Here is a 19993-nt window from a genome sequence, read left to right as displayed (position 1 = left end):
TGGGAAAGAACCTCTGGTGGGGTGTAGGAGAAGGGGGAGATGTGTAGATAATTTTTTTTCTTCTCATTTCATCTTCCCTCCCTGCCTTCCTTCCCCTTTACCATACATGGCCAGTGAAGGTAATATCTCTTCAGTTTCTTCCATTTAGGGCCTTATATAAAAGTATTGGAAAACACTGGTAGGAAAAAAAAAAGATGTCTCTTTGGTCTTAGAAGTCCGAATTTGGTATAAATACACACAGCTGGGTGGACTGTGTTTATCTGGGAAGTAAAGAAGATAGACTCTATTGGCCGTTTCCTCTGTCTTGTTAAAGTGGTATCCCTGAACACACACAACCTAAGGATCATAGCCATCACTGGATCCTGGTGTAGGAGCTGGCATTGGCAGACCTGCTTTGAATAAAGATGTCTTAAGAGCATCACCTGAGTTCGCTCACACATTCTCACCAGCCATCTTCACCCACCCAAGTTCACATAGGGAAAGGAACCAGGTTTTTGAACATGGACCCGAGACTGCTATGCTCTCTGCAGAACAGAATTTAATAAAGAACAGCCCCCAAAAGTTATTTAACTGGACCCTAAGATACTGAATGATGGCTCCACTCTCCCTAATCCTGTTCCCATGGGAGACTCAATTACAGCTATTCGCATCCTGGTTCAAAAAACTAGTTTGCTCTGACTGCCCAGACTTCCCCACAGGCTGCATTCTTGCCCATGAGCTCATTGTTTTGGCTTCCCTGCCTGTATAAATCCACAGACAGGGCCCGAAGTCTCAGTCCCAGCCCCCTAGCTAGCTGGGGCTGCATTCCATTCAGAATTTCACCACCCCCACTTGGTCTCCCCTCCCCCCACCCTCTGTGGTCACATGTGTATGTTTATTGAAGTTATTCTGGAACAAGGTGTGCTGGGAAAGAGCCAAGGAAGCAGACGAGGAAAAGAGTAACTGTTGGGTTTCTACCTGAATTAGATGAGTTTTCTTCTTTATTTTGATTAAGAAACGCCTTCAATTCTGTGCCCCTAAAAACAGTTCGTTTTCTAGTCTAATAGGAGGAGCTGGTTTCAGAAATTTTGGTACACATTTCATAGACACCCCTACAGGGCTGGTATGACTCAGGTGTTCAGGTTTGGGGTTGAGGGGGGAGGTAGGGGTTTTCCCTAAGAAACATTGGTTTCATAAACATTTTATTCCTGAATCTCTATGCCCAGATCTTTCATGCATTCCATCCTCAGTTCACACCTCTATTCCTGAGGTTGCCTGCCGTGGTTCCCACCCATCTCTAGACCCTGAACACCCAGATCTAAGGCAAGGTGGGACCCACTTTGGCTGAAGCGCTATGGGAAGGGCATTTTGCTTACTTTGTAAAGCTTTGGGTTAATGCTGTATGCCCAGTGTACGCCTTTCCTGTCTCTCTTCATCATACAAAACAAAAAACAAAAAAAAAAAAACCCAAAAAACAAAACTGCAGACTGAGACTGTGGGAGGTGACTTTTTTCATTTCTCAGAAATCCTCTGTGAGGCAAAGTAGAGAAACAGAAAGAGGGAAACAACTTCGTGTCGAAATGAAATGAGGTTGTCTGTGTGTTCTGAAATGAGGTGGCTTGTTTTCAGCTTTAAGGAACAACAGTTGTACAGAGGAGCTTGGTAATGGTGCGGGGGTGGTTGGTTACCTGCTTCTTTGCCCCTTTCTCTCACTTCAAAATTTGATAGTTGGGGTCAGGTCTGAAACAGGATAGAGGTTCTGTATCTTCCTTTCCCCCCTCATGAACCATGATGGATAGATCTGTCAATCCATCACAGTACTATTGAGTGAAAGAAAACCTCTAATACAAAAGAAGGATTTGGTAAGCAATCCCAGAAATAGGTTATTTTAAAAAGAAATGCAGCTGCATTGCTTTTAAGTCCAGAACATACTAACATACAACTTTGATAAAGTTTGTTCTAGGGAAAAACACTGTGACTCAGTTAGTAATATATAAGCCTATGTTTGTATGACAGTGTGTGTACCTTACACAAAGGCCATGTATATTTATTTTAATTATTTCCTGGGGCCTAAACACTGAATATATTTGAAAGAATTTTTAATTCCTTGAAACTTTGAGTTGAAAAATGAAATTTAGACAGGATTTTCCTAAAATGCAGAGAAGTCATGAAAGACGTTTGACAACAACAAAAACACTTGATCCCATCCAACTTCCAGATCACTGTGGCCCAAAGAACTGAGTATTTTGATAAAGGGTGCTCTGTGGGAATGAAATTGAATAGCAGATCAAAGGAATTAGAATTTTAAAAGTTAAAAGACTAGACTTAATTTTCTCCCCTGTAAACTGGATTTAATTGTCTTCCCCCATCTTATTATTGAGAAGATTCAAAGAGAGAATATATACAAATGCTTTACCTTAAAGCACTAAACAAAGTGCTTTAAGGAATTTCGGGAAAAGTCCCTTAAGGATTTACTCTGTCAGCCATGTCCAAGTCATTGAATTCCCAGGGAGAAACCACTACGAAGCCGATGTCAATAGATAGGATGTTGAATTAAAAGGGTCTACAGCTGTATTTTGAAGCAGAGGGGACACAAACAGGACTTTCCATGGCTGGGCATTGTGGGAGTTCAACCAGATGGAAGAAATCCCAGGGGTAAGTAAACTCCCTGCCAGCCAAATCTGCCCTATTGCCTTTTTCTGTATGGCTCAAAAGCTAAAAATGGTTTTTGCATTTTTAAATGGTTGAAAAAAGATATTTGGTGACATTAAAATTATATGAAATTAAGATTTCAGTGTCATAAATAAAGTTTGGTTGGAACACAGCCATGCCCATTTGTTTACAAATTGTGTAGGGCTGCTTCTGTGCTACAGCAGCAGTCAAGTAGTTGCAACAGAGATTCTATGCCGTGCAAAGCCAAAAATATTTACGGCTGGTCCTTAAGAGAAAAAGATTGCCCACTCCTCTGCTAGAGCTAAAAAGGCGTCTTATGATGTCATGAAAGAGGCAGGCAACAAAGAATCAGTAGTATCCAGGGGAGGGAGGAAGAGATGAAAGAGGGGGTCTGGTTCCAGAGCAGATTAACTCTGCCCCTCCCATCAAGGGCAGGGCCTCTTGCCTTTTGGCCTAGGGATCACAGGGACACACACAGTCTTCTTTTTATGAGTAACTCCACCCTCTCACCCCTAGTTTCTTTTCCTCCTCACTCAAAGTTCTGTAGAGCTGTCTCTTAAAAAGATTCAGGCAAGGCTCAGAGGAGTACAACACACACACATACATCCTAACCTCAACCTGGGACATTCCTGAAATTGAACCCATCTCTCCTCCAATACTGAAGTTCTTTCCCAGGACATTCAAACACAGCTCTCCGGTGCTCGCTGAGAAAGTGCTCTGGTCTGGCTCCTAGTCATCCCTGCACCTCCCTGTCAGCTGGTGTGGCTGATTGGTTTCCTAGCATCTGACTGCTATGGCTCATGCATACCTTGTTTGGACTAATTTTGCACATTCCTCCCTCCAATCCTTTCTACCTTCTGACCTCAGCCATGAAACACCCCCCTCTAGAGCTTTCCCCGATCTCCAGGGTCAAGGAGCCCAAAGTCAGATTGAAGATTGGCGCTGTCTAGTTTGGTTAACCCAAACTGTTTCTCCTGTTGACTGACTTAGTCTTAGGTACTTTCCTGAGGCTTTCTACTTCCTGTAGAAGATGCCTCTCACCCTTTAAAGCGGACATCTCTTCATCATCTGCCTGTGACAGATAAGCCCCCTCCGCTCTAACTTCCCCACCCACCTGACTCTCAGAACCAGAGATGATGGATTTGAGGGATGCTGGTCGGAGAGAGGGTGGGAATGCAGGAACCCACGCCCCCACTCCACCTCCAAACTGTTGAGGTACTCTTTAGCATGATTCCCCATGCTTCAAGGAGAGGAGAGGTCTCTGATTCAGTTTACTCTGGTGGGGGAAGGGTGTTAAGTTCAGATGAAGTCTCTGTAAAACTGGGGAGAAGGGGAAACAGGAAATGAAAGAGGATCTGGTTGGAGGGAATCTGGAAGGGACCTTCTTGCATTTTGTTCTCACTCTCATCCCTCTGCGCTGCTGCCGCCCTCCAGGTCTATCTAGATCCTCCCCTAAAGGGCTCCGGAGGGAGGGTGTCTTCAGGTTGGGACACTCATGCCGTAGGTCAGCACCGGGCCCTGTGCTCTGTTTCACTCCTCGTCAACCGCAGAGGTTGAATCTGGGTGAGTGGTGAGTGTGGGTCTGGTCTCCTCAGACTCACCCCTGCAGCTGTGAGCACCTGCTCTCAGGGAGGCCCCTGGTTGGGGAAGTGTAGAAGCTAAATTTAGTCTGAAGGCTGAAGCTTAATTGGGTGGGTAATTACCCTGGGGAAACTGGGAGGGGGGAGGGGAGAGGAATTCTGACCCAGCTGAACTGAGACCTCACAAGTTCAGCCCTAAGTCCACTGACACAGAACCACAATCCCCTTCCCCCAACAAACACCGAGAAATGAGAAGCCCTAGCAATTTGCTGGCCTGCACGCTTGATCTCTCTTGTGCACATCAAGATTGTTCCTCTCACCACCCCACCCCCACCTCGATTCTCAGGGGTCCAGTTCCTCTGAGTCCTTCCCTAAATTCCACCCAGGGCACCAAACCTAGGGGCCCCTCCAGCACATCTCCCTGACCTTGGGTTGCAGCTTCCTCTCTCCCCTCTGGAGGCAGAGGGTTTCAGAGGTCATCAAAGAGGCATCTGGCCACACTACTACCCTCTAAGGGGCCAGGAGAAGGGGTGCTTGGGGTCAGGTTTCCCTTCCTGAAGACTTTCACATTGACACCCCCCTCCCCAATACTGAGTGACCAGAGAAAAGAATCCTTAGGGGCTGCACTGAATCCTAGCTTTAAAATGAGGTGAAAGGGGGCAACCCCCCAGATGAAAGCCCACATCATGAGCAGTCAGAGGCTGGAGGCTATGAGGGAGCTGGGGGCTATCAGAAAGAGAAGGGAGTTACTGAAGCTGGGGGAGTCCTTAGAGGGGCTGTGGCTGCATTCCCCACCTGTGATTGGTTCTCAGGCTCAGGCCAAACTCCAAACCTGCCCGGCAACAGCCCAGAGAGGCCCAAAGAGGGAGGAGGAACTTCGGGGAAGTCAGCTGAGCTGGGGCCACCGCCCAGCCTTCAGCTTCCAGGAATCACTGGGAGGGCCCCAGCTATTCACCACACCCCTCCCTCGGTCTCAGGGCTCTGCCTTCAGCCCTCAGTATCTACAAGGCGGGCTCAGGTCCCACTTCCCTGGTCCCCCCGCGTCTTTGATCCCCTTAGGGGTTCACCAGAGGAACACATCTGACGCCTTCTCTTTACACTGAGCAGAAACACTAAGACTGGGCTTTCCTTGTACCCCCTTCCTCACTCCTCGTCCTGGACTAAAGTCAGTTTCTTTCCTTCCCCCCCATTTTCTTTTGCCTCCTTCCTCATGCACTGTCCTCCCAAGATGTTGTCCGGAGTCTTCCTTCTCAGCCACTTCCAACCCAGGGAAAGCCTGCTTCCCAAGGCAACAGTATGACGTGAGGGAGCTGCCAGAGCAGAGAAGTCCTGTCTCCTCAGGCAACTCTGGGGTCCTCCCCAGTGTCTGGGTGTCTGGGTGTGCATGCTCAGGGAACAGTAGTCACTGAGTTCAGCTGTTTCTGCAGGCCTTTATTTATGGCCTTACTCGACCAGACTTGTAGAGGTGCAGGGGTGGGGGAGGGATGCTTCTAATGGGGAGAGAAGCTCAGTTCTATTGCACTTCCCCTCTTCCTAGGCATGGGGACCCCTGAGAAGTCTGGCTCCCACAAGTGGAGATCTGGACTCAGACCTCAGAATTGTAGGGGTCAGGGAGAGGATCTGTGTTATGGAAAAGGCTGCCCACTCTCACACCACCTCTAGCAAGCTATTTACCTTGAGAGTGGACATGGGTGGGGGAGGGAGGAGGGAGGAGACTAGGGTGAGACATCTCTGAAGAATGTATCTTTGGCAGGACATCCAGTACTGCCTTGGCTCCACCCTCGACTCCACCCCCAAATCCCCTAGAGCCGGGCCAGGCTCCTCCTCCGGCCGTTTCTGCTGAGGGAGAGGGGTGTGGGGTGTGGGGTGTGAATCATTTCCTTTCCTCCCACCCTATAAAGAGCGATAAACCAAAAGCTTAATAGGGAAATGGGTAATAGCAGAAAGGATGAGAGGAGCAGGAAGGCAGGGCCAAAGAAAGGGAACAGGAAAAAGGACCCCTGAAAAGGCAACCTCCATTCAGCTCAGCCCCAGATGGGACAAAAGTGCTACTAGATTCCAAGAGACTTTACAGAAAGACTTAGCCTACCAAGAAACCCACCATAGGCCAAGCAGTTTCTTCTTCAGCTCTGGACCCAAGCGCCCATCTCCATAACTAAACTGGGAGAAGTGGTGACCTCTAGTGGTCAATGACCAACCTGCAGGGCCTGAGGTCGGCCAGGATCCTCTCCCTCTCTGACCAAGGCTCCTGGTCTCAGGTGACTGGGGCTCATTCATTAGCCTTTCTGGGCCCAAACTCTCTCCACCTGGGCTCCAAGTACTGTTCCCCTTCCCACCCTTCATTCTGATCTCATACTGCTTGCTTAGGTGGCCTGAATGGCTGGGTTCCCACGAGGACAATGAAGAGCCTGTTTCTTATTTGTCATAATCATCTTTAATAAAAAATAAATTAGTTCTGGGGTGGGAACCATTTTAGGAGGTGGGGAGCGGGAGCAGGGGCTCGGGTGTCTTATTCTAACCTTTCTCTTTTCCATCCTCTGCCTAGCTGGTCCCTGCTCTGGGGAGATAGTCTCTCTTCCTGGGGAAAAGCAGGATTGGCAATGGCTCACCCCATCCCTAGCTAACTATGAGAGGGAGGGATAGAGAGACTAAGTAAGGGGAGAAAGGGTCAGAGGACAAAAGGATGGTTTAGATGATGTGTGGCCTGAACAGGAGAAATGAGGTTTAGGACACAAAGTTGGGATTAATGGGAAGGCCAGACTCTAAGTAGCTCGGATTCCCAAAGAGTTGCAAACTTGCTTTCCTTTCAGCCTAGAAAACTCTCACGGGAACAGGCATTGTCCCCTCTCCCGGTTCCTTCTCAGTCTGTGTAACTTCTTTTTGAGAAGTGATACAGATTTATGGGCACACACACACCCACACAGGCCCATATACACATCTGGGGGCATATGTGCACACACACCATCACACCACCGCACAGACCCAACCACACGTCTTGACAGTTACTGTTTGTCATCTTGCCACCTTCGACCACCCTGGGGGACGTCCCTAGTGAGACCAGGACAGGCTAGGGAGCCAGAGGGTACAGAGTGGGCTGATTGACAGGTGACTGATGGTGGCATGAGAAAACCACGAGGAGAGGGTCTCCTGGACCCATTTCAGGCGGGCTCCGGGGGAGACCGCTCCAGGACATGGGCGCAAGAGCGGCAACAGGTAGCTGTGTAGTAGGGATAGACGCAGAGCCGGGCCTGCACCACCAGGGGGCAATGTGGAGAGCTGTCCTTGCATTGATCATCTGGGGACAGAGGAGGCCATTGGGCACAAGAAGTCACCAAGATCCATCCCACTGGAGGTGTGTTGCCCACTCCCACTCGTCCTTCCTAATCTCCACCCACACTCCAGCTAACTCCGCTCTGCTGGGGGCTGGGGAGAGGGAGCTCTTTACCAGGGTGCTGGCTGCAGGGTTGGCTGTTACAGGATCGTTTCCTGGAGGGCCGCAGGTGAGGAGGGCATCGGATGCTGAGGGTCTGGTTGGCGGTCAGGCACTGGACCTCTCTTGTCTGCGTGCCCCCCTGGCAGGAGCGAGAACACTGGGGAGACCCCAGCTATCAAATCAGACTTTTGCTGTGCCCCAGGCTCCTCCTGAACCCCAGGCCTCCTCCTCCTCTGAAAGGAGCTGGGGGGCTCTCCTGGAGCATTATGAAACCCCACGTGGAGGGGGCCCACCTGTCCTCCTGGTCTAGGAAATGGGACAAGTTAAACTGCCGCTGGCTTTAGCCTGGGGCACAGAGGGAGGTACAAGGAGGGAAGCCTCTCCTCCCCTCCCCTGGAAGTCCATGCTGAGCAGGGCAAGGGTGCCAGGCACTCACCGGACTCCAGGGTGTAGAAAACCATCGGTCTTGGCAGTCCTGCCCCTGACAGGGCTGCAGGGTAGGGGGCCTGGGCAGGTGGGAACAGTTGCTAGGAGAAGTCACATTGAACTCAGTCCCCAGTTTGGACACACAGATGATGTCTCTACGCTGCGTGCCAGAGCCACATTCTGAGGAGCACTAATGGAGAAGACGGGAAGGGAGAGCAGGATTACTCCGACCTCCCCCCAGGGAATCCCACCGATGGGCCCCCCTCCCAGGCTCTCAGCTCACCTCTGCCCAGGGCCCCGTGTACCAGCACCACGTCACCTCACAGGGCCCCAAGCTGCAGGCACGCATGTCAGGGGGGCGGCTTCCTGGAGCACAGGTCTGCTCAGTGGCTCCTGCCCCTGCTTCCTCCTGGCCCTCCCCATGGGTCTCCCCACTCCCGAGGCAGACGACAGAACGTCGCTGGATTCCCGTCCCACACTCAGCTGAGCACTGTTGGGAAGCAGAGTGTGAAGGGAGGCTGGAGTGACAAGTAGGGGAAGGGGAGGGGGCTGAGGACAGACACATCCAGGATCCGGGAGTTAGGGAATGCCCCAGGGGTACCAGCCAGATATGGGGAAACTTTGCCAGGCAGGAGTCAGGATGTCAGCGTAAGTTTTTCTCTGAGTCCCCAACGTAAGCAGTGTTTAGCAGACGTCAGGTGCTTGCTCAGTCAACGTTATGCAACCATGCTGGAAAGGCCCCGGGAGGGTGTCCTGGGTGGGGGGTACCGGGGGCGTGGGGCTGGGCTAGGGAGTGTGAGGCCCACCTTGGAGCTCCAGTCACTGTGGAACCAGGCTGTGATGCAGGGCCCCATGTCACAGGCCTCTCTGCTGGGGGGCCGAGGGGGGCCTGAGACGCACTCCTGCTCGCTCACTTCATCACCGTTGTTGCCGACGCAGCGGACCTGTCGGCTCCTCTGGCCGCGCCCACACCGCACAGAGCACTGAGGGGACGAGGGGCATTCAGGCCTGGGCTTCCCTGCCTGCCTCACCAGCCTCCAGCTCTGGGGCCTCTGAACCAGGATCTGCCTTTGATGCCTGGCTCAGCGGTTACAGGGCTTCGTGGGCTGAGGAGCAGGCTGAGTATGGGGCTCTGGGCCCCCAAGCCCAGGTTCCGTCTCTTCGCAGACTTACAGATGGAGGTTCTACATGAGATCTCATTTGTAAAAGTTTCTGCTGATTAGAACGGAGTTGGAAAAGCCACTGCTCTAGCTCACTGGTGCCCATGCCTCCAGGATCTTCCCGCTCCAAGAGCTTCCTTGCCTGGGACCACTCACCTGGCTCCAGGGGGAGCGGACCTCCCAGCGGCCGCAGAGGCGCAGCTGGCACGGCTGGGTGATGTTGGGCCGGGGCAGATGTCTGCAGCGCTCCAGGGGCACCGACGAGCCGCCGCCCCCAAACTCCTGCCGGCAGCGCAGCTGACGGTGCTGGGTGCCGGGGCCACAGGAGCGGCTGCAGGACGTCCACTCGCCGGCCTCCCAGCTATGGGCGTGGGCAGGGAGGGGAAGGGACAGAGACACAGAGGGCAAAAACAGAGATGTGTGGGACTGCCATGTTTGGGGAAGGGGACGACAGACTGGGGGTGGGGACCCCTCAGAGGAGAGTGGGCATATTTGGAGTCTGGGATCCCTTGTGGGGCTCAGGGTTTCCTTGTTGTCTATGGAATGTCAGCCTTTCTCACTGAATAACGTCTCTCTGAAGCCAGGAGATCTTGAGTTGAGTGCAGAGTCCAGGTGAGATCCTATGGGGGCGAGGATGTGTTTCCCCGGGGCAACCGTCGTGTCCCCAGGACCCTAACCCTCCCGTGGGGCTCACTCACTACGGTGGGCACGGGGGGCCGTGGCAGGGTTCCTGGGAGGCTGGGGGCCTGGTGCCCACGGCACAGCTGCGTTCATCCAGTTCCTCTCCTGACTCACGAGAAATGCAGAGGAAGACAGGGCGCCAGACACCTGTAAGGGATAAAAGGGAAGCCAGGGGAGGCAGGATAGCTCGGCATCCAGTGTCAGTGGGGTCCCAAGCACTGAAGTCCGATTCGGCACAGAGTCAAGGTGTGGACCCACAATCCAGGGTATGGGGTCAGGAGTGCCAAGCTGGGCATCTGGGCTGAGGGTGCCAGGAACACAGGCTGGTGGGTGAAGTCTCACCTTTTCCACAGGATGCCGAGCACTCAGAGTGTCCCACCCGTTTCCAGTATCCGGCTGGAGATCCCAGGGATGTCCTGGGATGGGGCGGGGCGGGCATCTGCGGGATCCGCACCTGACGCTGGAGGGTGCCTGGGGTGCGGGCAGGGCGGGGTACTGAAGCAGGTGGGGGTTCTCCCCTCAAAACCTCTGCGCAGGGAGAGTCGGGTAGACAAATTAGATGCATCCCCATTGCCTCGAGCTCCCCTCAGCCTCTCCCCACCTCCTTTTAGGTCTGGGGATCAGAGTCTTACCAGGCTGGAGGTGGGGGAGACGGGGCTCTGGGGTGGGGTTCTCAAGGTTTAGAGGAGGTGAAGAGATGACATACTGGTAGAAAACACCTGGGTTTTCCTCCTGAAAGATCATCTGGGGAGAAAAAGAGAAGGTAATGAATGTTTGGGGGTGGGCAAGGGGGCATCCACTAGCCTTCTGCCCATCTTGAGACCCACAGCTTTCCCCTCAGAGGAGAGGCAGCGGAGCAGCCTCCTCCTCCCGCCCCGGCGCAGGCCCCTCGCTCACGTAGACATCCACAGGCTGGGTCGTGGGGCCTTCCGCAGACAGACTCTCCCCCACGCCCTCCTCTCGAGGAGGACGGCTGTACCGGAAGACAGTCCCGCCGGCGGCGTAGGACCCAGGGGGATCCACAGCCCAGTTTCCATTAATGATGGACCGGCCCCCAGGGCCACGAAGTGCTGGAGGTGGCAGATCAGGACATGCGAGGTTAGTCACACTGTCCTCCTCTCCCACCACTTCCCTGACAGCACAGAACGCCACATACCCCGTGCCCACGGGGGAGGGAGGAAGGGAGCCCTGACTTCCCGGGTGGCTCATTTGCCGTGCTGAATGGGGGTGTGAAGGGCAGAACCAATAGGCCAGGAATGGAACGGGGGACCAAGACTCGGGGAACCCAGGGACTCACCAAGGTAGTTGGAGCTGGGCCGGAGCTGGGTGATCCAGAGCCGGGAGGCTCCAGCAGGAATCAACAGGATTTTCTGATAGCCCAGAGGGCCCCCCCTGTCAGTGAGGTTCCCCGAGACGAGGCGACAGGTAGAATCGTCACCCCCGCAGACTCCACAGCCATCTGGACGCCTGCCCGAGCCGAGGATCCCATCACAGCCAGGGCTCTGGGGGAAAGCGGAGTGAGGCAGGGGCTGCCAGAAGCCAGACACCACCTCCAACCCTGGCCTGGTGGTCTTGGAGCCTTCGGCTCACCGCGTGTCTTGACCTTTGCACTACAAGTGAGATTTGTAGTTTCTCTGTCAGCCTCACCATCCCCAGCCAGCCTCTGGGAAGCTTGGATGGGCTTAAGGGGGTCTTTCTTTCAGATGGACTCTTGACTCTGCTCAGCCCTGCTTGGCAGGTAAGAACTTTCCTCTCTGCAACCTGAGTCTGGGGTTTTGCCATTGTGATGATGAGCAAGGAGACTCTGTGTGTGTGCCTGTAGCAGTTATTAACATTGTCTCTCTCCCCATGTGCGCACCCCGTCCTCCCTCACCAGACAGCGTCCGGCCACACAGATGTCTGGGGCTCCAGGCTGACACAGGGTCCCGTCCTGGACCTTTTCGGTGTGACGGACATAGAAGCGGAAGCCACGGGGACGGCAGTTCAGTTCACAGCGCTGGGAACCCTGAACTAAGAGACAGGGTAGAAGGGTGGTTAGCTGGGGTCCCTGGCAGGAGGTTAACTGAGAAAGAACCCAGGGCCCTGAGAGCGGCTTGGCTTGCCTTATATTAGCAATAGGGCATCCTGAGGTTGCCGAGGTCACTGTGGATGAAGGGAACACGACAGTTCTGTACTCTGAAAGGTCAGTTTGAGGGTCACACAAAAGTTGGGTCAGATCAATTGAGGTCACTAAGACCAGAAAAGGGGTTGTGAGCTCTGAGAGAGGACAGATACTTGAAACTATGATTATGTGAGTTCAGAGCTCATGAGGGCTTGTCTTGGTATCAAGGTGACACAGGCTGAAAATCAAACGGATGGTAGCTTGGGAGAAAGTGATACAACACTGTCCAGGATCCATGGGGCACCTCCACCGAGCTGTCACCACTGGACAGGATCTCTCTGACCATGCCCTGCTCATGTCACATCCATCCCACCTCCTGGGTTGGGCTTCTTCCCAGAGGAGACCAGCCAAAGGGCACCTCTGGACACATCCCTTCTCCTAGCCTGACCCCTCTGCTGACCATACACCGCCACCTGACAGCTAGGGCTCTTTCCGAAACCCCCAGCCCTTTCTGGGCCTGTTCTGTCTCTTCACCCCAGCCCTGGGAAATAAGGAAGACAGTATGACACAGGAGAAATACAAGAGCCTACAGAGAAGAAAAAGAGGGGCTGGGTGTCTCCTTCCCCATCATCCCCCAATCTCCAACCCCCTGTCCAGGGAGTGGGCTAGAAACCTCACCTTCTGTGAAGGGCTCCCACTGGTACAGCTGACCCATGAACTCCTGGGAGTCAAAGGCTGCACACTGCAGGGCCCGGGGGTCTGGCTGCTCAGGGGGGCAGGGCTGAGGTGGGGGATACAGAGGAGTCAAAGCTGGGGAGGAAAATGGGGGTGTGGGTCAGGGCTGGATTGGGGGGATAGGGAGGCAGGTCAGGTCTATGGAAGAGCTCCAAGGTCCCTACCCTGAAGAGGTCAGATGCCAAGGCCCTTCTCTCTCAGGTCCAGATCTGACAGGCTGAGGACCCAGGCTCAGGGTCAGGGAAGCAGAATTGGAAGTCTGGGGAGGGGTCTAAGAAGGAACTCACCGCTTGGCTGCAGGCTCTCAGCTGCTCACTCTCCCCAGAACATCTTGGGACAGGACTACTGGGAGCGAAGAGGCTCCAGAGGGGGCTGGAATGGGGGCCAGCGCTCAGCAGAGGCAACCAGCCATCTGGGTAGTGAGGGGCAGACTCCGTGAGGGACCCGTGAAGATTCCCCCCAGGTCTCCAGTGCTCCCGGCTCTGCTGGCCTCGGCTCCGAGGGACAGAAAGGAAAGGATTAGGGTGTCTCTCTGCCAGCCGGGGACCGGCCCAACCCTGGGAACTTGGCCTTCTTGGCTGAGGGGACATGTGAAAGGAGCTACCTTCTCCTGGGGATGGAGGGAACAAGGAGGGCTCTGTGCCAGAGGCCTGGGCTCTGGGGTGGGGCCGTGTGAGGGCAGGCCTGGTTCTAGAGGGCACCTCTGTCTGAGCAGCTTCGGGGCTTGGGGGTTCTCCTGGGGGGGACAGGGTGTGGGCAGACGGTTCAGTAGGAGGGAGTTCAGTTTGCGGGGTGTGGTTTGCAGAAGATGGCTCCGTTCTTGGAGTCAGGGATGGGAGATCTGAGGTCTGCGAGAGCTCAGAGCTGGGTGGTCTCCTGGGGTGCCTGCGGTTCCGATGGAGCGGCAAAGCAAAGGGCACTCTCCCATAACCAAACATTCCCGGCTTGATGGGGTCTCGAACCCGGGACCTGAGAAAGTGTTACAGACGTAGGGTCACAGCGCTGGCTACCTCGGAGCCTGCCTCCCCAGGCGACTCCCTAGCACCAAAGATAAGCCTTTATAAACCCTGGATCCTTTGCTCTCCTTTCCTTCATCCCTAGCTCCGCCCCTTGCCTCAGGCCCCGCCTCTTCCCTCAAAGCCCCACCCCTCACCTCCTGGATCCTTGAATCTCCTGGGCCTCCTCTCTCCCTAAATGAGAAGCAGGACCTCGAAGGGGGCCACCTCTTCCCCGAGGTGGTGGCCTGTACAGGGGAAGGGTTTCTCGGGAAGTATGAGGTCTGCTGCCTTGACCCCGAGGGAGCAGGGCTTCTGGATGTCTTGGGGGCCGGGGTGGGAGGGGCAGGCCCTGGTGGAGTTGAGCTGTAGGGAGCTGACACGACCGGCTCCTGCGCTGCACCCCAACCCCGCAGGGCTGGGAGCAAGAGGCCCACTGGTCCCAAGGACCCCAGACACCCTCAGGGCCCTGGTTCTCCTCGGGAGGTGTCTGAAGAGAGTGCCCAGACAACACCTGTGTAGACAAAAAGTTCAGCCAAAATTAGAATGATTTTCGAGGGAACTGTACAGAATATCTAGTCCAATGCTGGAGGCTTGGGGCAGTAGTGACTGGCCCAAGGTCACATTCAGCAGCAGAGGTGGGGCTTGAAGTGATGTGGCAAGGATTTAGGGAGTTGGGGAGGCTGGGAGGGCCAAGTGTGAGAGAAAGGGGCCACGGCTTATCAGAGGCAGTGGAAAATGCAGACGCAGCCTGGAGAGTGTGGGAAGCCGGGAGGCAGGGAGAGGAAAGGATCATAGTCTCTAGTCCCTGGCTCACCTCCTGATCCAGGCAGAGCTGAGGGAGGAACAGAAGCAGCATCAGACACAGCTGGGGCCTGCAAACCAAAGGCAGGAGTGAAGGTGTCAGATAGGAGCTGGAGGAGGTGTTACGACACAGCCCTCACCCCAAGGAGGCTCCGCACATCCTGATGCCAGCTGCTCAGAGTCCAGAAGTTACTCATCACTTCCCCCAGCCCCTCCCAGAGCTCCTTACCCTCCCTTCCAGAGACCGAGACCCAGCCATCCCTCCTCCAGGGCCGCCCCACCTCTTACCTGCCCGCCCACTTCTCCATCTCTCCTCCCTTGATGACCCCGGGGCCAGGGAGGAGGGGACCGGAAGTCAACTCTACTCAGGCATCTGGGCGTGGGGTGGGGGATGCGCTCTGCAGGGACCGAAGCCTGGTCCAGTCTCCAGAAAGCTGGGGGTTGGGAGGGATGACTCCTCAGAAGGACATCTCAGAGTGAGAATGGATGGGTGAAGACTGGCCCACCCCTTTATGATCCTAAGGGAGGGAGGGAGAAGGCACACTGCCCTTGTCCATCCGCCCAGGCTGGAGGGGTGGCAGTCTGCCCTCAGCCTCCCAACTCAGGCTCAGTCCCCCTCCTCAGCTTCAGGAACTTCTCAGCTCCATGTCCTAACTAGGAACTGTCTCTAGGCCAGCTCAGACACACGCATCTTTCTTAAGATGGTTTTCATCTGGCTCCCCCTCCTGCCCTCCCAGAGGTCCTGGAAAGCTGAGGAGGGAGGCTCAGTGAGGACTTACCAGACACCCCCTCTGAGCTGCTGACTGGAAGCCCCTTGGGCTTTCCATTTCCTACCTGACTCCCAGCTTTTTCTTCCCTTCTTAGCTAATAAAGCTCCTTCTGGAACACTCAGGCACATCTCTGTCTGCCTCAAACACTTTCCAGTCAAGGGATAAACTAAATGGGCTGATGGTTTAATCTCTAGAGAAGCAGGTGATTTTTCCCACTGAGATTTAACCTCCCTCTAGGGGCCAGCGTCCAGCATTAGATCAATGAGGCCTTACTTCAGGCAAGACTCTGATGGGCTAGGGAAACCTGGGAAGGGGATATGCAACTAGAGATGCCGTTGCTCCCCAATCATGCATGGTCTATCTTCTGAAGAGCCAGGAAGTCCCTCCTGAAGTCTAAACTTGATCCTTGGGGAAGTGGAGCTTGGAACCCTCCCCTGGTCTAAGCCTGACTCTCCCATCGCTCCCCTTGCCCTCCAGCCCCTTCCTGCTCACAATGAGCCCTTCCCACCCCCACTCCTCATGCTTCTCAGAGTTCTGCTTTCCAGGAAAAAAAAAAAAATGTTTCTGTTGGATCCGAAAGGCACCCGGGAGAGGAATCCAAGGAGCTAATGCCGAGGTGGGCCAGCTCAGGGGCAGGAAAATGACAGAGGGAAGGGCAGGAATGTGCTTGGGGGTAGCAACTCTCAGCCCCACTTCCCTCCCTGAGACCCCAGGACTTGGGCAGTTAAGGGAGGGATCACAGTGGTTGAGCCTGAGCTGCAGGGTCTCCTCAGCTGCTTGGGGTTGGGAAGGGGGTTGCTGATGGCTGCTCCTTCCCTTGGCTGGGCTGACCATTGAGGTCAGCAACTCCGCCCTGATGGGGGTGGGTGGGTAGGGGCTCCAGAGAAGGGCCAACGTTCCACCCAAAACTTCAGCTCTCTGCCTGACTCTGTTACTGGAGGTTGAAGGAAAGGAGAGATGGGGTGACGATCACTGCCTCTTCTTGCTGCCAGGTCCGGGTCCCCTCTCTACTCCCTCTCTGCCTCTGCTTCTCTCTGCTACCTCTTCCTCCATGGGTCTACCCAGTACACATAATCCTGTCCTGAGCTGGGTTTGGCTTTGGCAGTTCCCTGGAGAAGTAAGGGGTGGGGTGGCGTGAGCTCTTGGGGCCAGGGCCAGGCCTGGCTCCCTCTCTGGAAAAGTCCTACCCCACCCCCTGCATAGCTGGGCAGGGGGCCGACACTCCCCCTCCACCCCTGCAGAAACAGATACACATTTGTGGTTTTCACCCCTTCTCATGTTCCTCATCTGGTGTGTCTCACTGCCCAGGGTGAAGAAAGGAGAGGTCAGAAGTGGTCACGCTTGGGCCAGGCTGACTCTGGTCTAGACAAACCTGGGCTCCTCCCGGCCACACCTCCACACTGGCCAGTGAAGATCAAGGAAGAGAGACCTGGGCAGAACGAACCCCTTCACCCCCAGGGGACCCACCTCTGGGAAATGGGCGGTGCTGCGGGGCAGGGCGCCCCCCAGCAGGCTCCAGGGCTGGCTGGAGAGTCCCTATCTTGGATGAGAACTCCTTGGTCCTCCTTGTACCCTCCACTGCTGGGTCCTGGAGGCCCATCCCAACAGGCATCTTTCCTTTCTAGTCGTCAGGCTGAGCTGGATCAAGGGCACCCACATGCGTCCCTCACAGCGTCCCTGTCCCCCAACTCCAGGACAGAAGACAGTGGCGGGGTTGGGGGATGGGGGGAACACATCCTCCAGGAGCACCCATCTAGAGGAGGGCAGGAGGCGCCAGGCGTGTGCCGGGAGGTCCTGGCTACGTTTTCCAATTTTACTCTGTGACTTCGTAGGAATTTTGGCTGATTCTCCGCCCGAGTGATGGGGGCCAGAGTTCCAAGGGATCAGAACCCCCTCCCCAGGAATTTGACCCCAGGGACTTCCGAGGCTATAAGAGCTATAAGAGCTGCGGCTGGGGTCGTGGCTGGGGCGCGACCGCTGGGCGCAGGGAACAGGGACGGCGCGTGCGCGCAGGGCGGGGGGTCTAACGGGACAGGGGAGAGAGGGCGGCCGGGGCCGGGGGTCCCAGGGAAGATCTGTACCTGCTCTGCTCGGCCCCGGCGGCCCGTTAACCCCTCTGCGCCCGGGCGCTCTCTCCAGGCAGCCTTGCTCCGCGGCGGCCACGGTCGCCCCTGAGCCCGGCTCCGGCCACTGCCGCCTCCGGCCGCGGCTCCGCCCTCGCCCCGCCCCCCGCTCCGCCCGCCCGCCCGCCACGCGCCCAGCCCGCGCCCCGAGCCGGCCCCCCGGGTCCGGGCGGCCCACCCCGAACCCCTTGCCCGCCAGGGCCACCCACCCCGGGCTTCGGGCCTTGGCCACCCCAGCCCGGCACCCGCCAACGGCTCGAGGGGGCGAAGCCGAGGGGGTCCCAGCCCGCTTCGGAGGGAGCCATCGCTGCCGGGCTGTCCCCAGGCCCGGCTGGGGCTCGGGACTCCCGGACCCCGGCTCCAGACCGGCTCCGAGTGGGCGGTGCGAGCGCTGCGCCTGCCCAGGCCAGGCGGCCACGAGTGGCGCCAAGGGGCTGGGTGGTGCCTGTACCCGAGCGGCGTGGACGAGCCCCGGGCCCCAGATCTGGGCGTTGCTGGACCGAGATGGTCCCGCCCGACGCCAGATCCGCGTTGGTCAAGGCCCTCTCCTCCACGCAGCCTCCCGTGCAAGCCCAGTCACCCCTGCCTCTCCCGAGTTGGGCTGTGAACCATGTGGTTCTGACTGCTCAGGGACCTCTATGGGCCTCGGTTTCTTCATCCGTAAAATTTTACACACGGGGCATAGCGGAAGGAATGCGCTGATTTAGGAATCAGACGAGCTGGATTTGAATCTCAGCTCGAGTACTTATCAGCTCTGTGGTCTTGGATGAATACTACAACTTTTCTGTGCTGCACTTTCCTCATCTGTAAAATGGGGCTAATCTGATATATACGAATAAGCTTGGAGATATGTCTGTCTATTCATTTATATCTGGAAGAATACACCCCAAACTCGGAATTGGGGGCAACACCTGGGCAGGGGCTGTGGGGTTGGGAGAGGAAAAAAAAACAGCTTTCACTTTTTACTCTACATGCTTATATGTTGTTGAATTTTTAACCACAAGCGTTATCTACGTTTTTAGTTATGTTAAAGAAATAAATAATATACATGAAAGTGTATGACAAAGTAGATAATAAATGGTCACTACTATTTTTAAAGTTTTAATTGCCATTTATTCATGAACCACGATCCTGTATTGCTGGGTCTACTCAGTATTTGAAAGGTTTTGGCTTTTATTCAGTGACTTGTCAATATTTTATTTTATTTATTTTAACTTTCTGGCGGCACCGCCCGGCATGCAGGATCTTAGTTCTCCAACCAGGGATCCAAGCCACGCCCCGCGCCGTGGAAGTGCGGAGTCTTAACCACTGGACCACCAGGCAAGTCCCTTGTCAATATATTATTTTAATTAATTAATTAATTTATTTGTTATTGATTGATTGATTGATTTAACATTTGGCTGTGTTGGGTCTTCGTTGCTGCGCGCAGGCTTTCTCTAGTTGCCGCAGGTGGGGGCTGCTCTTCGTTGCGGTGCGTGGACTTCTCATTGCGGTGGCTTCTCTTGCTGTGGAGCACGGGCTCTAGGCTCGCGGGCTTAGTTGCTCCGTGGCATGTGGGATCTTCCCGTGTCCCCTGCATTGGCAGGCGGATTCTTAACCACTGCGCCACCAGGGAAGCCCTAAAATGCTTTGAAGTGTAACAGGTATACCCTTATTTGAAGTTTAACATCCATATTTTGTTTTCTCAGTAAACCCCTAAGTTTTTTCAACACAAGGAAAGAACTTCAGACTACTTTGTGTCATCTATATTTTTTCATATTTTGCTTTTATGGTTGTTTTTTTTTTGTAGAGTTAAACGAAATATTTGAATTGGAATGATATAGAACAGACAAATGAGTCCCAGGTGCCCAGGCCTGCTTTCCAACTTTTTTACCCAAGCTCAGGCCCACAGGATGGTGGCTGGGAACCCCTAAGACCCCTGTTATTTTGTGCGGGTGCAGGACGATGTTGCTAGAGCTTTTTTATTAAGTTTTTATTTTTAAAGAGACATTATAAAGCATCCTAGTTTTAAAATGTTGACAAGTCACTAAAAAAACAAGTTTAAGACATCAAGTACAACCTACAAAACATGACTGTTGCTCAGATTTGTCTGCAGGCCTTAAGTTTGTGCCTCTTCTGAAAACATCCTCAGTCTTGGTCTCATACTCCTAAAGAGCTTGGGAAGATAAAGGGTTAAGGCCCCCTCCCGGTAGGGGTGGTTTATCTTGGGACTGTTGGTGACATGCAGTCCTAACCCAGAGGCATATTTATAGTCCTGGATTTGGAGTGGGAAGCCCCTTTGCTCAGACCTCAGAGTACAATGCTGATGATGAGATGCCCAGTCCACAGGGACAGAGGAAGATATTTTAGGTCAGGGGCCTTTCAGTGCCCCCAAGTCACACCCCAGCAGCATTCACTTATCTACCAGGAGGCAAGCTGCAGGACCAGAAGGTGTGACCGAAGACAGCAGAGTGGGAAGGAAGCCTGGCCGGAGGGAAAGGTCCGCCTTTGACATTTGTAATGCTATGAACTGAGGGTCAGATATAGTCCTTTC

General features: G+C 54.6%; 2 protein-coding genes across 6 annotated transcripts; both read right to left on the bottom strand.

The window, feature by feature from the left end:
- Nucleotides 1-846: 846 nt before the first annotated feature.
- On the bottom strand, nucleotides 847-17799 carry ADAMTSL4 (ADAMTS like 4). Of its 5 annotated transcripts, none has more exons than XM_060090483.1 (18): nucleotides 17419-17540; nucleotides 14856-15085; nucleotides 14581-14638; nucleotides 13922-14277; nucleotides 13056-13737; nucleotides 12712-12814; nucleotides 11806-11942; nucleotides 11230-11434; nucleotides 10830-11002; nucleotides 10565-10676; nucleotides 10275-10460; nucleotides 9950-10079; nucleotides 9408-9612; nucleotides 8898-9074; nucleotides 8375-8581; nucleotides 8102-8281; nucleotides 7678-7822; nucleotides 847-1719 (listed from the first exon to the last, which is right to left on the bottom strand). In XM_060090483.1, the coding sequence occupies exons 2-18, from the start codon at nucleotides 14873-14875 to the stop codon at nucleotides 1694-1696; spliced, it is 3102 nt and encodes a 1033-aa protein (XP_059946466.1). In that variant the 5' UTR covers nucleotides 14876-15085; nucleotides 17419-17540; the 3' UTR covers nucleotides 847-1693. The 5 variants fall into 5 exon arrangements, with proteins under 5 accessions (XP_059946466.1, XP_059946464.1, XP_059946461.1 ...); XM_060090481.1 differs by lacking the exons at nucleotides 847-1719; nucleotides 17419-17540 and adding exons at nucleotides 6644-7527; nucleotides 17670-17799 and having other exon boundaries at nucleotides 14856-15001; XM_060090478.1 differs by lacking the exon at nucleotides 847-1719 and adding an exon at nucleotides 6644-7527.
- Nucleotides 15826-17404, bottom strand: LOC132503601 (uncharacterized). The gene is given in 6 exon segments (XM_060120188.1): nucleotides 15826-15894; nucleotides 15896-15950; nucleotides 15952-16055; nucleotides 16058-16206; nucleotides 16209-16466; nucleotides 16469-17404. Coding segments are annotated over 6 exon segments (759 nt in total). The 5' UTR covers nucleotides 16593-17404.
- Nucleotides 17800-19993: the final 2194 nt, after the last annotated feature.

Source organism: Mesoplodon densirostris, chromosome 2 (assembly GCF_025265405.1).
Source record: "Mesoplodon densirostris isolate mMesDen1 chromosome 2, mMesDen1 primary haplotype, whole genome shotgun sequence".
NCBI lineage: Eukaryota > Metazoa > Chordata > Mammalia > Artiodactyla > Ziphiidae > Mesoplodon > Mesoplodon densirostris.
The sequence above is the reverse complement of the archived record's forward strand: the minus strand, read 5'-3'. Positions and strand labels throughout refer to the sequence as shown.